Genomic DNA, 17,469 nt, shown 5'->3' with positions numbered 1-17,469 from the left:
GATATGTTTATGTTTTTTTCGCGGTAAATCGGCGATTCGGGCTTCGGCAAATGTCATTAGATAAAAAAACTAAAAACTTAAAAAGTTATTACTATTTACTATTGGTACAACTATCTTTTGTGTAAAGGAAAGCAAATTGAAATAATATTTATAATTCCCAGGCCCAGGACAGTAAAATAACTCTAATCTAACACTTCTAAAGTTACCCATTCATTTATAGTTTTGAAAATCATAATGGTTATGAAACGAGGAGCTTTCATAGTTATCGAAGGTGTGGATAGAACCGGGAAGACCACGCAGTGTAAAAAATTGGGTGAGTAAGCCCGATTAGCCTGAGATCGAAAGAAAAAATACTGCCATTTTTGTTGTTAACTTAAAAGATATTATTGTTATTATCAAATCAATTAATTACAGTTGAAAGTCTGTGTAGCAGAGATATACCAGCTGAGTACACAAACTTTCCAAATAGGACAACAGAAATTGGAAAACTAATCAACAGTTATATTTCATCAAAAGTAAGTATCAAAGGTCTGTTCCTTCATACTCTGCTTGTTGTATTCATAATTAATATACCATAAATTTATAGCACTGTACAGAGAGCAGGTAGCACAGTGTAACAATCTGCTAAACCAACGTCTCCCAAACTTTATTTTACTGTAATCACTTTAGTTTTTGAAAGAAAGAAAGAAAGAAAAATATTTTTATTTGGTCAGTAAACTTAAAGCTTTTATATTTTACAAAGAACAAGAAAAGTAAAAGTTTTGGACCCGTAATATCTACAATTTGCTTGTGCGATCATTATTGTCTCGTTAGTCAAGAAATAAAATCGTACTCCTAGTACTTATTTATAGCTGCAGCATTACCTCCATATTGCTGCGACCCAGTATTTTTTTTTAACCCACCTGATGGAAAAGGCTGTGCTAAACATTTAACTTCACATGAATCTCAATTATTTTCCAGAAAGAGTTACCTAATGAAGCTGTTCACCTATTATTCTCGGCCAACCGTTGGGAAGTAGCCAACAACTTGACCAAGATGCTAGAAAATGGCACCACAGTCATTGTGGACCGGTATTGCTTCTCTGGCGTTGCCTATTCTGCTGCTAAAGGTGAGGAACTTAAAACCAAAAAACCTTGGCCTTTCAAGGTTTTTTGGTTTTTACATATTGTATTACAATATGTAAAAACCAAAACCAACTTTTCATGAACAGTAGTGGTAATGATTTAAATATCTCCTAGACCTAAGATATATCTGTTGAAATGCATAACTGAACTGTCTTGTTGGTCCATTGGTTAGACAGTGTAGGTTCAGATCATGATGTCCTGGGTTGGAATCTTGAGTTGGGCTATGTTATACTAAAGCTTTCCTCATAAGAAATTTAATGAAGTATGCTACACAAATTGGAAACCACACATCTTATTCACGATTGGCTTAGTTATGCCTATTGCCTTAGTTTTTTAGCAAGATTTGATTTTTAGAAATAATTGATGTGATTGAGTCAACTGTTAAAATTAAATCTGCTCTTTTCAATATTATGAATAAAAAAAAAATGTTAAACCTATTTTAGAAAATGTGGCATTACTTAAAAAAGATCTTTCTTTCTATTTTTATAATGTTAACCAGCTTTTTTTAGTAGGAAGAGAAAGAGTCTTCCTACTAAGCAAAAAGTTGGTTCACTCCCAAAAACTCCACACTCCACTCCCACTTTCAAATTTGATTTTGATTCTTTTTAACCACGCAGTAATTAGGGCTTAACCATCGCTATTTTAATTTTTTACTGACATTAAAAAAGGAGAAAGTTCTTCAAAACTTTTTTTCATGTTTATAACTTCATAATTTATTTATTAACAAATTTTGAAAATTCTCTTTATAAATAATTCCAGGACTGGATATAAATTGGTGCAAGGCACCAGATGCAGGTCTGCCAAAGCCTGATAAAGTGTTCTTCCTCAATTTGTCACTAGAGAGTGCTCAAAAGAGGAATGGCTTTGGAACTGAAAGGTAAAATATACTAATTATAAAAGAAAGATGAATGTCATTATCATCATTATCAACCCATAAAAGGGTTATCCAGGTTAGGCCAATAGTCCACCACGCTGGCCCAATGCGGACTGGCAGACTTCACACCTGCAGAGTGTAAAGAAAATTCTCAGGTTTAATATTCTAAAATGCACACAACTGAAAAGTTAGAGGTGCATGCCCCGGACTAGATTCGAACCCACACCCTCTGGAATAGGAGGCAGAGGTCATATACACTGGGCTACATATACATTTCATGGCCCAGTGTATATGACCTCTGCCCCCCCCCCCCCCCCCGACTAGTTCAGGTTTTAGCCGCGGGACTTCTTTTATGAAAAGGACTCTACATCTCTACATTAATTAATTGGCTATAATGAAAAAATTGTTACTTCAAATGTTAATTTTTGTCGTTTGACACACTAAGCAGTCTGATTATGATCTCCAGCTGACGGAGGAAAAAGAAAGAAAGAATTGTGTTTGGGTTGATACACATTTTAAAAAAGCAATCATTTACAGGTACGAAGTGCTAGATTTCCAAAAAAAAGTAGCCGATACATTTATGCAGCTGAAAGAAGACAACTGGGAAGTGTTGGATGCTAGCAGGTAAACTTACTGCCTACTAATATTATTATTGCGAAACTTTGTGAGGATGTACGTTGGTTTGTTACTCGATGGTATGCAATGGATGGATGGAACTGCAGGACAATTTTTTTATTTGTTACATTAGCAACAACTTCTTTCGTATTAAGCAAAATAGTGAACAATTAAACTATGTACATGACATTTTTAAAACAAATTATCATATGGATATTTAATTATAAAGATTAAATTTAGTGTATGAATCACAAAAAAGTGAAATGCCCCTAACAAACTATGGTTATTATATTCTTTATGTGTTTTTTTTTATAATTATCATTACAGGTCCATGGAGATAATACAAGATGAGTTGCTACAAAAAATAAAATCTATTGTAGAAAATGTTGGAAGCAAACCAATCGAAAAAATATGGTTATAGCCACTGTAGCATACAAGTAGAAACAATGAGAGAGACTACAAGAGTATAGTAATTTAAATTTTTGGAAAAATTAATACGCACACCACAATTTTATTTGTTTTAAAATTCAAAAAAACTGCATTTACAAATCACACCGACAATCATAATAGTTTAAAAAAACTATATTCTAGATTTATGTAAAAAAACTTGGATTTCTCTTAAAATATTGTAATGGGAGCTCTGTAGGGGCTTTTGGATTTCGCGAGTTCGCGGCAGATTAACATTTGAATGTTGTTAAATATCTCCATTTTGAATGAAATGACGTAATCTGCAGAATTCCAAAATCTGGAATAATTGAAGTACTTCAAAAAAAGCTTATATTATTCTTATTACTTCACCTAATAAACTAATAGCTCCCGCGACGAGTTTCCATTTAGCTTCAACAGGCTCCGCTATTGACCCAATAATAATAATAAGTCTGGAAAGTTCGTTGATGACACTCCCATGATATGCGGGCGACGAGGGAAAATACTGCGCGGGTGTGAAATCGTGGGTGCGGGGAAGTGAGGTGCATCAGTCGTGGATTTTTCATTTATCACTACACGCCCCCCGGCCCGCGCGGACCTTCGGGAATGTTACGAACAAAGTTGTCAAGCTTTGATCACCACGATAGGAGTATGTTCTATGTTATATTTTATTTTCCATGTTGTAGCTAATTTATGTAATTAAAAATAATGTAATTTCAATTTTAATGTGTGATAATTAATTATTAAGTAAATAAAATCATTAATATTTTTACATGACATTCATTTTATTTCTGAACAGATTGTACTAACAATTTAGCTCCTTCAACAGTTTTCTGTTTTAGAGTATTAATATGAGGTTTAATTAGTTTCTTGAGTTTGCCGCTGATCTTTTCATTGTTGTTCTCAATGAGCTGAAGAACGAAAAAACAACCTCTATTTGTAGACAGCCATGCTTGCAACTGTAAAAAAATCATATTTATATGGTTAATTAATGTTGTGGGCACGGACCAATAGGCTCGTGACTCGTATGAAATTCAATGTAAGCAGTTTAAATTCATTGTAGTAAATGGAATAAGCGTCTGAAATATATCGATATTGATTAATAAAAGTTGAGGATTTATTATAAAACTTAATTTAAAATCATGTATTTTTTTAAATTTTCCAAACATCAAAAACGCTGTCTTTCATTTTGTGGCGTCATCACAATGTTACTTGAAAACCAATTATAATGACAATAATCTCGAAATACCTACATAGAATTTCTCGTAGAAGCGATCGCGTGTGTTGGAAATACGAGTTGGCATCAGAAGCGGATTTAAATAGCAAAACACAATTATTAAATGGGGACCCATTCCACGAAAAATGTTAACAATAAACCCCTGAGTGGCAGAGAATAACCTTGAATGAAGTCCCGGACTTGTAACCAATGGATGTAGGGTTAAAGACAACTTTTAAAAAACTAGTTAACAATCTCCTTCTCCATTCAAGTCATTATTATCCCCGAATATTCCAAAATAATCCATGAAGAATTTTCAAAATCCAACAAAAGTTGTGGACGGATTGAACGTCACAAGAACAATTAGCTAGTCGCCTATATCGCCACAGCGCTCGGCCTCCCACTACTCCCCCACCTAACTCACGGAACACTTCGTTCGGATCCGTACAGTTCGTGCGGATTAATTTGACACCTGAATCGAATGATCTTTGGATGTGTTTGGTAGTCAGCTGTCAAGTTAACGCGCATGGGTTATAAATACTTACAGTTTCTTCAGAAATATGGTCACAGACAGCTTCTCCAAAGCTATCAGTTGCAGTCTTGTCGAGCGCGGCGAGTTTCTTCAGCGACATGTGTATGCCGGCGTCTTCCACTGCCAACACCGTGCTGTCTTTGTTGGGGACTGGGATCGTCCAGTTCGGATCGCATATCACAGATGCGAGCGCTTGTAAGAGAGATTTTGATGTTTCTGAAAACATTTATGAGTTATATTGAACATAATGTATATGTTACGCTCAGTGAGTGGAAAAATAGCTCACAACGCGTTGTGGTCACAGTAAAACATCCACACGACGAAATTCGTTTTATGGCTCTAATGAAAACGCGCACGACGCGTTGTTGCAATCACAGAAATACCAAATAGAGAAATTTGTGTCGCGGCTGGCTTGGTATTCGATCTTAATGCGTTGTGGCAATGAAGAAAAGCCATGACGCGTTCTGAGTATTTATTGTTTTAACCCTTTCAAATCTCAATTTTTTTTAACTTATTACACTTTAGGCAGTAGGGATGAACCTATACAGTTTGTGTGTGTATAAATATTTATGCAAACAAAACTATCTTTTGAAATGGGAAAAAGAACTGACCTTGCTTGCACACACCGTCACTCTCAGACTTACCTAATATTATTCTCAGAGTCACAATTATCAGCTCACTTTAATATACTCGCGTCATATTAAAGTCGGCGGACAATTTTTTTTTTTTTTTTCTGTCTGAGTAGGTACCGATAGCTCCCTGCGGAACCACTACGGCGTCACCGGGGGGGTTGGGCGAGCGCAGAAGCATCGCCTGATGTGACCCGAAGGCTGAAAGAAAGATAGAGGACGGAACGGCTCTCTAAGGGCGTCTCCTATGAGACTCGGACCTCGGCTTAGAGGGCCATTCTGGAGGAGGTAACCGTGACCTGAGTGAATCAGTCCGGACGCCCCCAAGGTCGTGAGTTAGAAAACCCACGTCCGGGTGACGTTAGATATCGGGGACCTCGTCTTCGCCGGCGAAGACGCTGTGCAGCTTGTGATTGTGTTGCCTGGGAAGCATTGTCGGTTGTTATGTCATCGTCTGGATCGTAAAGGACGTTCTTGGGACGCCTCTGCTTGCAGTTAGCGTTTAGGTTGGGAGTGTAATTGCAGGCCTCAACCACTAGTTGGTTGGGATGGAAGGCAGCTCTGTCAAAATAGTTTTGAGAGAGCTGTTTCATGTACTTAGCTATTGTCGGTAATTCTAGATCTCTATGGAGGTCATTATTGCGTAAGAACCACGGCGCGCCCGTGATTTGACGCAGAAAACGATTTTGTAGGGTTTGAAGCGGCCTAAGGGTCGCTTTGGGACGGTGGGCAAACACTACACTAGCGTAGGTTAAGATCGGACGGATCGTAGTTTTATAAAGCGTTAGCTTTGAGCGGAGGGACAATTTACTTTTCTTATTTATCATAGCGTAAAGACGGTGCATTACGTATGCGGCCTTTTTTCTCGCTTTGTTAACGTGCATGGAGAAGCTCATGCGGTTATCGAAGGTGACGCCTAGGTACTTGGCAGTACGTTGCCAGGGGATGGGTGCTCCGTAAAGGGAGACTTCTTTGAGTCCGGACTTGAGACGGGAGACTGCTTTGCCAGTGAAAAGCACGGCTGCGCTTTTCTCTGGGTTGACTTCTATACGCCAAAGGCGGAACCATTTACCTATAATGTCTACCGCCTTCTGGAGGCGGGCTCTAATGTGGACCCGGTTTACTGCCGTCGCGTACAGTGCGGTGTCGTCCGCAAACTGGGCGACGTGTACGCCCGGGTGGTCGGTGGGAATGTCGCTTGTGAAGAGCGAGTATAAAAGCGGGGAGAGCACGGAGCCCTGAGGGACTCCTGCGCGAATCTGTCTGGGTGGGCGGACAATTGTGCCTCTAGAGTATATATAATACTGTACAAAAATATTAAAGAAACAAAATACTTCCTATAAATATTTTTAATGTTTACAAGTTTTTAATGCTGATAATTTATTTTTTTACTTTCCGCTACTTCAGAGTCATAGAGAACTGACGTTTTCAATCTTTATTACCAAACCAGCAACCCAAAGAAAACAGCAGAATTGTTGTTCTAACCATGGAAAATGGGTGAGAAATACTAAAAATTAGACATGATAATGAAAACAAATAGTTACCAGTTGACAGTACAGCTACTACTAAAGGCATTCGGCTCTTATCAATCCAGAATTTAGGATCCTCCTCCATATTGCTCTTAAGGGCCGGTAATATCGCTTCTCTCAATTCTGATACACGAAGTTCTGGATCCTTTTTAGATGTACCACTTTTTAAGCCATCCTCCAAGAAAGATGTAATGCCAGGGTGAAAGATGGCAGAATCTTTTGGCTTTACCAGCCAATGCAGAGTCTGAAAGAAAATATATACAAAATGCAATAAAATGTATGTCTTTACTCAACCAGTCCTGGTTAACCCATAAGCTACATAAGCAATTGCTTATTAATTGGGGGCACCAAATTCAACTGTAAAACAAAATCGAGCACATGAAATAAATCAATTTGGAAACCTGTGTGTTTTACATTATTTATTTATTTTTTATACGATTTATTTATAGTTCATTTAAAAATAGGCCGCACACAGGGGAAGATTAGTAGGCCCCAAGTTACTTTAATCCAGCACTGTGTTCAACAAATACATACTGTTTAATATAAGGACATAGCTGTAGAAAAGTTGACACAAATATTTTGGTAGAACTTTGTATTTCTAGTAGTTTACTAATTTACACTACTAGTGATTAGTGGATGAAGCAGTTTCAACAATTCTTAAAGTAAAATCAAAACAATGTCTTATTCCTATACATACACAACCTTATATGCATTTAAATAACATTTCCATTCAAATCAAATAAGTTTTGAGAAAATACAGACACTCCTACATACAAATACAGGTCTTTAAAAACAAGTTTTTTAAAGTCAGCAATCATATAGACACAAAATCCTTGAGATTTTAGCTCAATCGTCAGTTTAACTTATTTTTATACTTGTATTTGTATTTATAATGCCAATAAAGAATCTGAATTGGATTAATAAGTATTAAAATAGTTACACAATTTTTTTTTAACTGTGGTGAGTTTTCATTCTTTGAACAAAAATTCTTTATTCAGTGTATAAAAAAAAACAAAGTTTACCATGTTGCCACGTTGGTCGCTGGCTACATCCTGAATATTGCCAGCAAGTGTTGAGACTATGGTTTTCTTCACCAGCACAGTATCATCCACAGAGTCAAAGATGGCTAACAGGAGCCTGTAGCCCGTTTTGTGCTTGCTCAATGGTAGTACGTGTTCTTTTACCACTTTTAATATGGCCTGTGAAATATCAGACATTAATCAGTAAAAAATATTTAAAAGTAGCAAACGCCCGCGACTTCGCTTTCGTTCAGTTTTTTAAAAATCTACGTGATTCCTATAGCGCGGCAACCATGTAATAATGGATAATGTTTGCTATTTTTAAATGTTAGCTTTCTGTATTCTCAGTTGAGAACAAAAAATACTTGTGAAAGAATTATTTTGATAAGTTAATTAATTCCCGAGATATAGAATTTTAAAGTGGCGCGGTGATCAGCTGACTGACGTCATCAAACAACATTTGCTCGCCCGTTATAGGCAATTTCGTACTCCTTTCTGCCTTACCTACTGACGAACTAATGGTAAGAATTGAAAAAATTCTTCATGTTGATAAGCCTGTTTAACGAGGAAGGCTATAAGCTACATAACATCACGCTACGACTAATAGGAGCAAATAACCGATCAAAAATGTGACCAAAACGGGGAAAATAATGTTCGGTCGTCGGCTAATCTTCTTAATATATAAATGCGAAAGGTCATTCTCACGACTTCTCGAAAAATCCGCTTGATGTACAAAGATGAAATTTGGCAGGGAAGTATTCTATAGATAATAGGTATCTGTTAATAATGGATTTTCGATAGGGCCGGAATAAAGAGGCTCTCACAAGTTTGTATGAAAGTCTTTCATTTATTATGCTATAAACTTGAAATTTAAAAGTCGCGCTTGTTGATAGTATGGTATAAAAGAGTACTCTAGCTTTATTCGCCGGTATATTTTTATGGTAACCTACAATACCTTCTTGTCTTTGTTAGTTCCTTGCCACACACAGACGCAGGCAGCGTTGACCCCTGGCAGAGAGTTGCTGAGAGGCACAATCAACGGGCTGAGGGTTGAGATCAGTTCTGCGCGGTCCTCATCACTACACGCTTTCATGTAGTCATACAGCACTGAATGTAATAGTCTGAAAAACAAATTATAATTTAACTTAACCAGTACCAGTGGGCAGACAACATCCGACGAATATCATGATAGTACAAATTAATTTTTTATTCTTTACAAGTTAGCCCTTGACTTACTAATAACCTCATCTGATGGTAAGTGATGATGCAAACTAAGATGAAAGCAGGCTAACTTGTTAGGAGGAGGATGAAAATCCACACCCCTTTTGGTTTCTACACGACACCAATACCAGAACACTAAAATGCATGGCAGTACTTCTTTGTCAATAGGGTGGTAATTAGCAACGGCCAAAGCCTCTCACCAGTCAGACCTTGACCAATTACGAAAACCTCAATCGGCCCAGCCGGGGATCAAACCCAGGACCTCCGTCTTGTAAATCCACAATCCAAAATGTAATTTAAAACTAGGAATTGTGCAAATGTTTTTTAAAATGTCCATCAGTCATCATCATTTTATCACAAAAAGTTGCGGATCACGCCAATCACCCCAAACAAGTAAGAAGTTTAGTGTTTTTGAAACATCACAGATACATACTCTCCATCATGTAAATTCTTATCCAAAATACGTTGGATGTTTGCTTTACACGACTGCAGAATTGCAGACTTCATTTCTGGACTGTCCTTGTATGTGTCACTTAATGTTTTCACCTTGTCATCTTTTGTCTGAAATTAAACTGAATATTTAAAAAGATTTCTAGTTTATTACTAGTGAAATTATAATTGTTATTGATATACCAGGCTAGAGACTTGATCATCCTACAATGAGCAAAAAGAGAGATTTTATGTGTACATGGCTATACATTTGTTGGGTCAGTAAGTACACAGGGTACTCAGGAGTATTTTCCAAAAATTAACGGTGTTCTCGAGTTCACTTATAGGAGCCAAACTGCATTACTAATATTTTTTTAACCAAAAAAATAAAATGTTTTATATTTTCATACAAAGCAATTCAGATAATTACGACTGTCCATGTAACACGCGCCTTTATCTATTCTTGCATTTTAAAATACGTAAAACTTGGCTACGTCATTATTATAAGGATGTGTATAAGGGAGTAGGGATACATTTTAAGATCTATTTACAAAAGAAATATTATTTACCCCAATAATATATTAATTTTAGGTAAAGAATATAACCCTAGAGTTATGGGAAATACTCCCCAGGACCCTGTATAATATTTTTTTACAATTTTAATTTAATTATTTATAGTTTATCTAATAAACAATAGTATATCTAATAATTAAAAAAATATTTTTACATTCTTATACATATCACCATAAAATTCTTGCTGCATATGTATCTTCTCTTTCTTAGTAGCAAACTCTCCATATGCATAATCCAGTACCGGCGCACTTACAGAGTGAGTGGCCAACGACACGATATGCCCAAAAAACTTCTTTATAACTTCATGTCTTATAAAATTAGTGCCATATTTTAGTATACGTTTAACAGAATGTTGTGCATACTTCGACTGCATCATAGGTACCATTACATCCATTAACTCTTCAGTGATTTCATTCTTGATGTCCTCTGTACTATGTTTCAATAGCACTTGTATGACTCTGCTCAAATCATGCGTCAGCGCTATTGCTTTGTATTGGCCTTTGATTAAAGAATGCAATTCTTTACATGCAGTGATTTTGAAGTCTTGTTTAATTACTTTTCTGAAATTTGGATACATTTTTATAATAAATCTATAGAGAGGACAATTCTGTACATGAAATATATTTCCAAAATAACTATCAGTGTGATCAGTGATTGATACTGATGCCACAAATGCAATAAGTAAAATTTTTGTCTGTCTGTATGTTTGTTATAGAAACAAAAACTACTACTTGATGGATTTGGTACAATTATTTTTCACTTCAATTCATTTTACTCCTGGGCAGGTTATAGTATACTTTTCATCACGTTACAATCAAGTGAAGGGAAATGTTGGGAAAACGGAAGAAGTTACTACGTTTTTAATCAACTTCAAAAAAAAAGGTGGAGGTTTCTCAATTTGACTGTATATATTTTTTTACAGTGATACTACTGTAAGGGCGTCCGCTAGTAAGTAATTATTATACACAGTGGCATGGACTTCATAGATGCAAAATACACATACAAAATTGCAAAATTATATTTGGAGCAGCTACAACACTGTCTTATTCCACGCGCTCTATCTGCCTATTATTCTTTAATTTTGTTTAAGGAGTATTACTTTTGTTTTAAGAATATTATTTCAGACTTACAATACTTTAAATTTAATATACCTTTGTATTTGAGCTGCTAACAATTTAGCCTTATGGGAGATTTCAAATATTTCAGCAGTGGCTTTAGCTTTGCGTCGTTCCAGTCTTAAATTCTTTTTTTCTTTTTTCATTTCAGACCATTTCGGCTTCTCATCTGGATTTTGGTTATTGGCCGATTTTTTACTTCCTTTAGAAGCATCGTGTTTACCTTTAAACCCAGGTTTAGTAAAAATGGGTTTTCCTCCTTTTTTCATATCCTTTTTTGATTTATCAAAAGGTTTTTTACCTTTTTCCCCTTTTTGTTTATTCTGGTCATCTCTAACATTTGATCCTTCAAATTGCACTTTCTTTTTCTTTGGTGGTGTTGCATCATTTTCAGTGCCCTTACGCTTAGTTTTTTGCATGTTTTAATTTAATGTAATACTAATAGTTAATTAAATCAATTACACAATAAATAAAAGATATTTACACGTGCTATTTCCAAGTTGTAAGGTTGTTTTTTTATTTTGACAAATGACAATGACAATTGACATTTAACCAAATATAAGACACATATACCAAAGAAGAGCTTTATACCAAAGAGTAATAAAAATTTTAATAAAAAAAATTCAACCGACTTCCAACTCAAAAAATAACTTTAACTAAAAAGCAAAAAATAACATCCTACCTATGTGCTACCTTCTGATCAGTTTGAAGGCGGTGCCAAGCCAGTGATGTTTTAATTAAATACGTTTAAACTACAAAATTTCTGTGGTTATTCCAGAAACAGCTTTAATTAAAACACGACACTGGCTTGGCACCGCCTTCAAACTGATCAGAAGGTAGCACATAGGTAGGATGTTATTTTTTGCTTTTTAGTTAAAGTTATTTTTTGAGTTGGAAGTCGGTTGAATTTTTTTTATTAAAATTTTTATTTTTTTATTTTTAGTGTTAGCATACCCACTGCGTGTGTACAGTCACAACCTATCTAAGTGGAAAGTTCTTAACAATACAAAATTATCAAGTCCACACACAAGGTAGCTCCTGTGAGCCGTCGAGGAGTTCTCTTCACTGTGCTTCGTCTTCATCACCAGACCCTTAATACAGTCGCAATCTATCTAGGTGGAAAGTTCTCATCAATACAAGTTTATCAAGTCCAAACACAAGGTAGCTACTGTGAACCGTCGAGGAGTTCTCTTCACTGTCCCTCGTCTTCATCATCTGACCCTTAATACAGTCACAATCCATCTAGGTGGAAAGTTCTCATCAATACAAATTTATCAAGTCCAAACACGAGGTAGCTACTGTGAACCGTCGAGGAGTTCTCTTCACTGTCCCTCGTCTTTATCATCAGACCCTTAATACAGTCATAATCCATCTATAGTCCACAACTTTAGGCTTTTTACACAACAATATCACTACTCAAAAAGGTTCTTTTAGGCGACACTTTTCGTTTCGATTCACATACATTTTATTTTTAATAATAAGCTTTACGGCTCTGGGTTCTAGCCCTTTTGAGCCCGGATTCACATACAATTAATTAATTATCTTGGACTAATTATAGAAGGACCTGCCTCGCAAGACGTTACCTCTCTGTCAATCAATCAACGATCTAACGCGTGTATACTTATATCGTATCGATGTTTCATTGTTGTAATCGTTTTCGTCGACTGAAAAAACTCCCTAATCATTCCGCTTTGTGTAGTAAGTAGTTCAATGGCATGAAAAATGGTCAACAACTTCTAATTCACTAAAAGATGACGTGACGTTCGATTTCAGTTTCACCTGATGGTAAGCGATGATGCAATCTAAGATTTTTTTTTTTTTGTTTACAAGTTAGCCCTTGACTACAATCTCACCTGATGGTAAGTGATGATGTAGTCTTAGATGGAAGCGGGCTAACTTGTAAGGAGGAGGATGAAAATCCACACCCCTTTCGGTTACGGCATCGTACCGGAACGCTAAATCGCTCGGCGGTACGTCTTTGCCGGTAGGGTGGTAACTAGCCACGGCCGAAGCCTTCCACCAGCCAGACCTGGTCCAATTAAGAAAACCTCAATCAGCCCAGTCGGGAATCCAACCCAGGACCTCCTTCTTGTAAATCCACCGCGCATACCATTGCGCCACGGAGGTCATCAAAAACATAATTATAATAAATAATAAATTTGTAATAAAAACAATATCTAAAAGAAAAATAAATACTATTCTTCTAACGAACGAACAAACAGCAAAACATCGATCCATTAATTTAATATTCTGTGTACAGATTATATTATTCTTGTTAAATATTTTATTATTTATTTTTGTTAAATATTATCGATGACTGAGTTTACCTCGTACCCTTCAAAAAACGACAGACAATTTTGTTGCTGCATTTGGGTGCTATCCATTTCCATTTCTAATTCCTCTATGTTAAATATATAGAGTTTGCACAAAAACAATACAAACGACATAAAAAGAACCCAAGCAGACATGAGTCACAAACCATTATGAAAAATAAAGATATTGAGTTTTATGGGTATTAAATGTGCATTTATAAAATTAAATTATAACTTTAATTATTTTATAAATGTCGTATTTTCATATCAAAAGAAGAAAGAAGTTGTAATTAAAACGATGATTTCTTTTATTTTAATGTGAATTTAACCTTTCATTTATTGCAGAATTACCATATACTATGATATTTTTTTTGATTTTGTATTAATAAGTGAAAGAAGATTTGACATTTGACAGTTCACACTTCACAGCACAGAACACTACTTTATTTGCTGTCTATGACTAATACTCCTACTTATACATCAGTATTCGTTAATGATTCGTGAACTAAATCCAGTCTGTCGTGCGTATTTTCTTCCCTTGTAATTTTTGTTATTTCGTTTTGTTCTCGTTTCGTTGTTATTGTTAATTATAGTTTATTTGTTGTTTGTTTACTGTTTTTACCCGTATGTATGTATGTAATATTCTTTATTACCTCATATCTTCCAAACCGTTGAACGGATTTACGTAATTCAGATAACGTTAGATTTGTTTTAATAACCCAAGTGTTCTTAGATAGGTGAAATTAGAAAAAAAAAACCAACAAGACGACTGTGAGACGTTATAGAATCGGGGTGAAGTTTTTTTTTTGTGAATATTGCAACATGCGAATCAAATTCAAGGGATTTTTGTGAGAATTTCAAAATAGTATATCATGGCCATGTTAAAAAAACTACCACCAATTAGGAAAACGTTATTTATTAATTCTAATATTAATTAAGTCTATACATAATACGCGAGGCGGACGACTATAAGGTGCGAGGTTTATGAAATGTAGTTATAAAACACCTAAAATAGACTAAAAGAAATATATTGATTATAAAAATCGGACAAGTGCGAGTCGGATTCGGCCACCGAGGGTTGCGTAGATTTTTTGAATATTTACTTAATTTCGGTTGGACTTAGGTATACATTATCGTACTTTGTAACAAACGTAACCAATAAATCCGAAATTTACCATCTATCGTAACTAAAAAGTGTGAAATAAATTAATTAATTAAACAAATATAAAAACCCGGCATAAATGATATAAAATTTGATCAAACTAAAGTCGGGACCTATTAAAAAATGTAGACGAAAATCATTCTATTCAATATAATAGGTCCCGACTGTTTTCTAATTGTTTTCTACACTTCTGGACTGAGCTTTTTTTTTCGTTTTTTTATCATTTATGCAGTCGGGTTTTTTATCAGTTTAATTAATTAATTTTATTTAGTTTAGTACGAAAATTAGTGAACCGGAGCCTGGTACTAGCCGGAGCAGTTATTCCGCGTTGCTATTGTTTCCGCCACCAAAAAAGAAACGTACGAATCAATCACCCTTATCGTCCTCCGAGAAAACCGTTTTGATTAATGTGTTTAAATATGTCGAGGAAACCTTATGCTTGCTTCTACATAATAAAGAAACAAAACTATAAGAGTTCTTTATTGCCTACGGAACCCTTAATATAAGTGAAGCATTATCTGTTTGATAAATAACAGGATATATTATATAGGAATATAGAATTAAAAATATATTTGTTTATCACAGGAAGTTTTATTTCATGATAATATTCGTAAATAATGATAAAATGTTGAGCACTCCTGAGTCAGCTGTTTTTGTTTGTTTACATAGTTTAAAATACCTACTCAATTTGACTATAGGTGGTAAGTTCTCATCAATACAAATTTATCAAGTCCAAACACAAGGTAGCTACTGTGAACCGTCGAGGAGTTCTCTTCACTGTCCCTCGTCTTCATCACCAGACCCTTAATACAGTCACAACCCATATAGGTGGAAAGTACTTATTAATACAAATTAATCAAGCCCAAACAAAAGGTGACTGCTGTTAATCCTTGACGAGTTCCATCGTCTGTGTTTCGGCTCCATCATCAGACCAACTCCAAACCTTCATAAAGTTGTAGTGGTTAAAAATACCTTATGGAAACACTAACAAACGTACTAGCCGTCTCTACAACTTTCAAAAGTTCCCCTCAATTTCTCCAGGATACCATCATCAGATCCTGACATGAAAAAAATGGGACCACCCTGGAAGTAAACCCTATAAAACAAAAAAAGAATTTTCAAAATCGGTCCATAATTGACGGAATTATCGCTGGACATACATAAAAAAAAAAAAAAAAAAAAAAAAAAAAAAAAAAACATACATACAGCCGAACGTAGAACCTCCTCCTTTTTGGAAGTCGGTTAAAAATAATATAAAGGTTCTTCTTCTTCTTCGTTCTATGGCTCCGCGCGTCGAGCGATTGAGCCAGTATCAAGTGCTTTTTTTTTTTTTTTTGTTATTTAAAACGAGGAAACTTGTTTAATTATAAAACTCGAAATTTTGAAGGTACGGGAATTTTAGAAAGGATCAGAAAAGGATAGGAAATAATATAAAATAGAATACTTATACCGAATATTTACAATTAAATACTAATCAATTATTTTCAATACAATAAAACATATATTTACATAAAAAATTGTACATCTAAAAGTATTTACAACTTAATATCATTACTTAGGATAAAAGAGGAAAAAAGTTTAGGTTTATCATAGGACAAGAGGATGTCAACGGAAGTAGGAAGTGGGATGTGGAAAAGAATAAGGTCCTTGTAAAATGATTCTCGATTAAATTTTGGACATGATAAAAATATGTGATTAAGGTCACCCACTTCACCACACTCGCACAAATCACTGCTCACAATTCCAAATTTCGCAAGTTGAACAGGAGAGCAAACGTGGCCCAAACGCATACGCGTCAAGATACACGTTACCCTCCTGCTCAATTTTATAGTTGAGAACCATGGCTTTGTCGATATAAAGTTTTGTATCCTAGCAAAGGCTTTGCCCTTTGCTTGGCTGGAAATTGACCAAGCCACTTTCCAGGACTCCTGAAGGGAACGTTTTGTCAGTGTACACAAATCATAGGCGTAGTTACAATAGTCTGCCATATCTCCGCATGAAATAGCCTCATTGGCAAGCTGATCAGCACGTTCATTTCCAGGAATGCCTGAGTGACCTGGTACCCAGGAAAACACCACTGAATAGCCTTTTTCATTACATGTAAGTAGAAGTGTTCTAATTTTTAAAATAATATGATGAATTTGAGCAGACTTAAAAGGACATCTAGATAGAGCTTGCAGAGCACTCATAGAGTCCGTAAATATAATGGATTTCTTAAGTTTAGCAAGAAGAATATATTCAACAGATTTAAACAAACCAAGGCATTCTCCAGTAAATACAGATGATTCAGGTGGAAGTTTTATTTTCTGAACAATATTATATTGAGAATGAAAAACTCCAACTCCTACTATACCATCTGATGCATGCTTAGAAGCGTCACTATATATATAATGATAATCATTAAATTCATTTTCTTTTAATATGTTTACAAACAGAGGAGCTTCAAATTGATTTCTTGGAATATCTGGATTGATTCTAACATCCAGAGAGGTTATTAATGCATTATATTTAATACCGAAAGTAGGGTAACAATATGTACTATACATTGGCGCTTGTATGGAGCAAAATATTCGATAGCTTTTGATAAGACACGGGGGAGATTTATGGGACCAATACGAACAAGTGTCTGTAAATTCCAGAAGGAGTTGGAGTTTATTACGTAAAGGATGATATGAAAATTGCATAGCTTTAAA

General features: G+C 35.3%; 2 protein-coding genes across 2 annotated transcripts; one reads left to right on the top strand and one right to left on the bottom strand.

Moving 5' to 3' along the window:
• The first annotated feature begins 33 nt into the window (after positions 1-33).
• On the top strand, positions 34-3,626 carry LOC112049527 (thymidylate kinase). The gene is made up of 6 exons (XM_024087460.2): positions 34-313; positions 415-515; positions 961-1,108; positions 1,884-2,001; positions 2,536-2,622; positions 2,941-3,626. The coding sequence occupies exons 1-6, from the start codon at positions 235-237 to the stop codon at positions 3,032-3,034; spliced, it is 627 nt and encodes a 208-aa protein (XP_023943228.2). The 5' UTR covers positions 34-234; the 3' UTR covers positions 3,035-3,626.
• A 177-nt stretch (positions 3,627-3,803) lies between these two features.
• Positions 3,804-11,851, bottom strand: LOC112049525 (protein penguin). Its single transcript, XM_024087456.2, has 8 exons — positions 11,339-11,851; positions 10,342-10,747; positions 9,619-9,746; positions 8,920-9,085; positions 7,968-8,144; positions 6,961-7,189; positions 4,801-5,003; positions 3,804-3,998 (listed from the first exon to the last, which is right to left on the bottom strand). The coding sequence occupies exons 1-8, from the start codon at positions 11,719-11,721 to the stop codon at positions 3,825-3,827; spliced, it is 1,866 nt and encodes a 621-aa protein (XP_023943224.2). The 5' UTR covers positions 11,722-11,851; the 3' UTR covers positions 3,804-3,824.
• Between the last annotated feature and the right edge of the window lie 5,618 nt (positions 11,852-17,469).

This window comes from Bicyclus anynana, chromosome 11 (assembly GCF_947172395.1).
Source record: "Bicyclus anynana chromosome 11, ilBicAnyn1.1, whole genome shotgun sequence".
Lineage (NCBI taxonomy): Eukaryota > Metazoa > Arthropoda > Insecta > Lepidoptera > Nymphalidae > Bicyclus > Bicyclus anynana.
The sequence above is the reverse complement of the archived record's forward strand: the minus strand, read 5'-3'. Positions and strand labels throughout refer to the sequence as shown.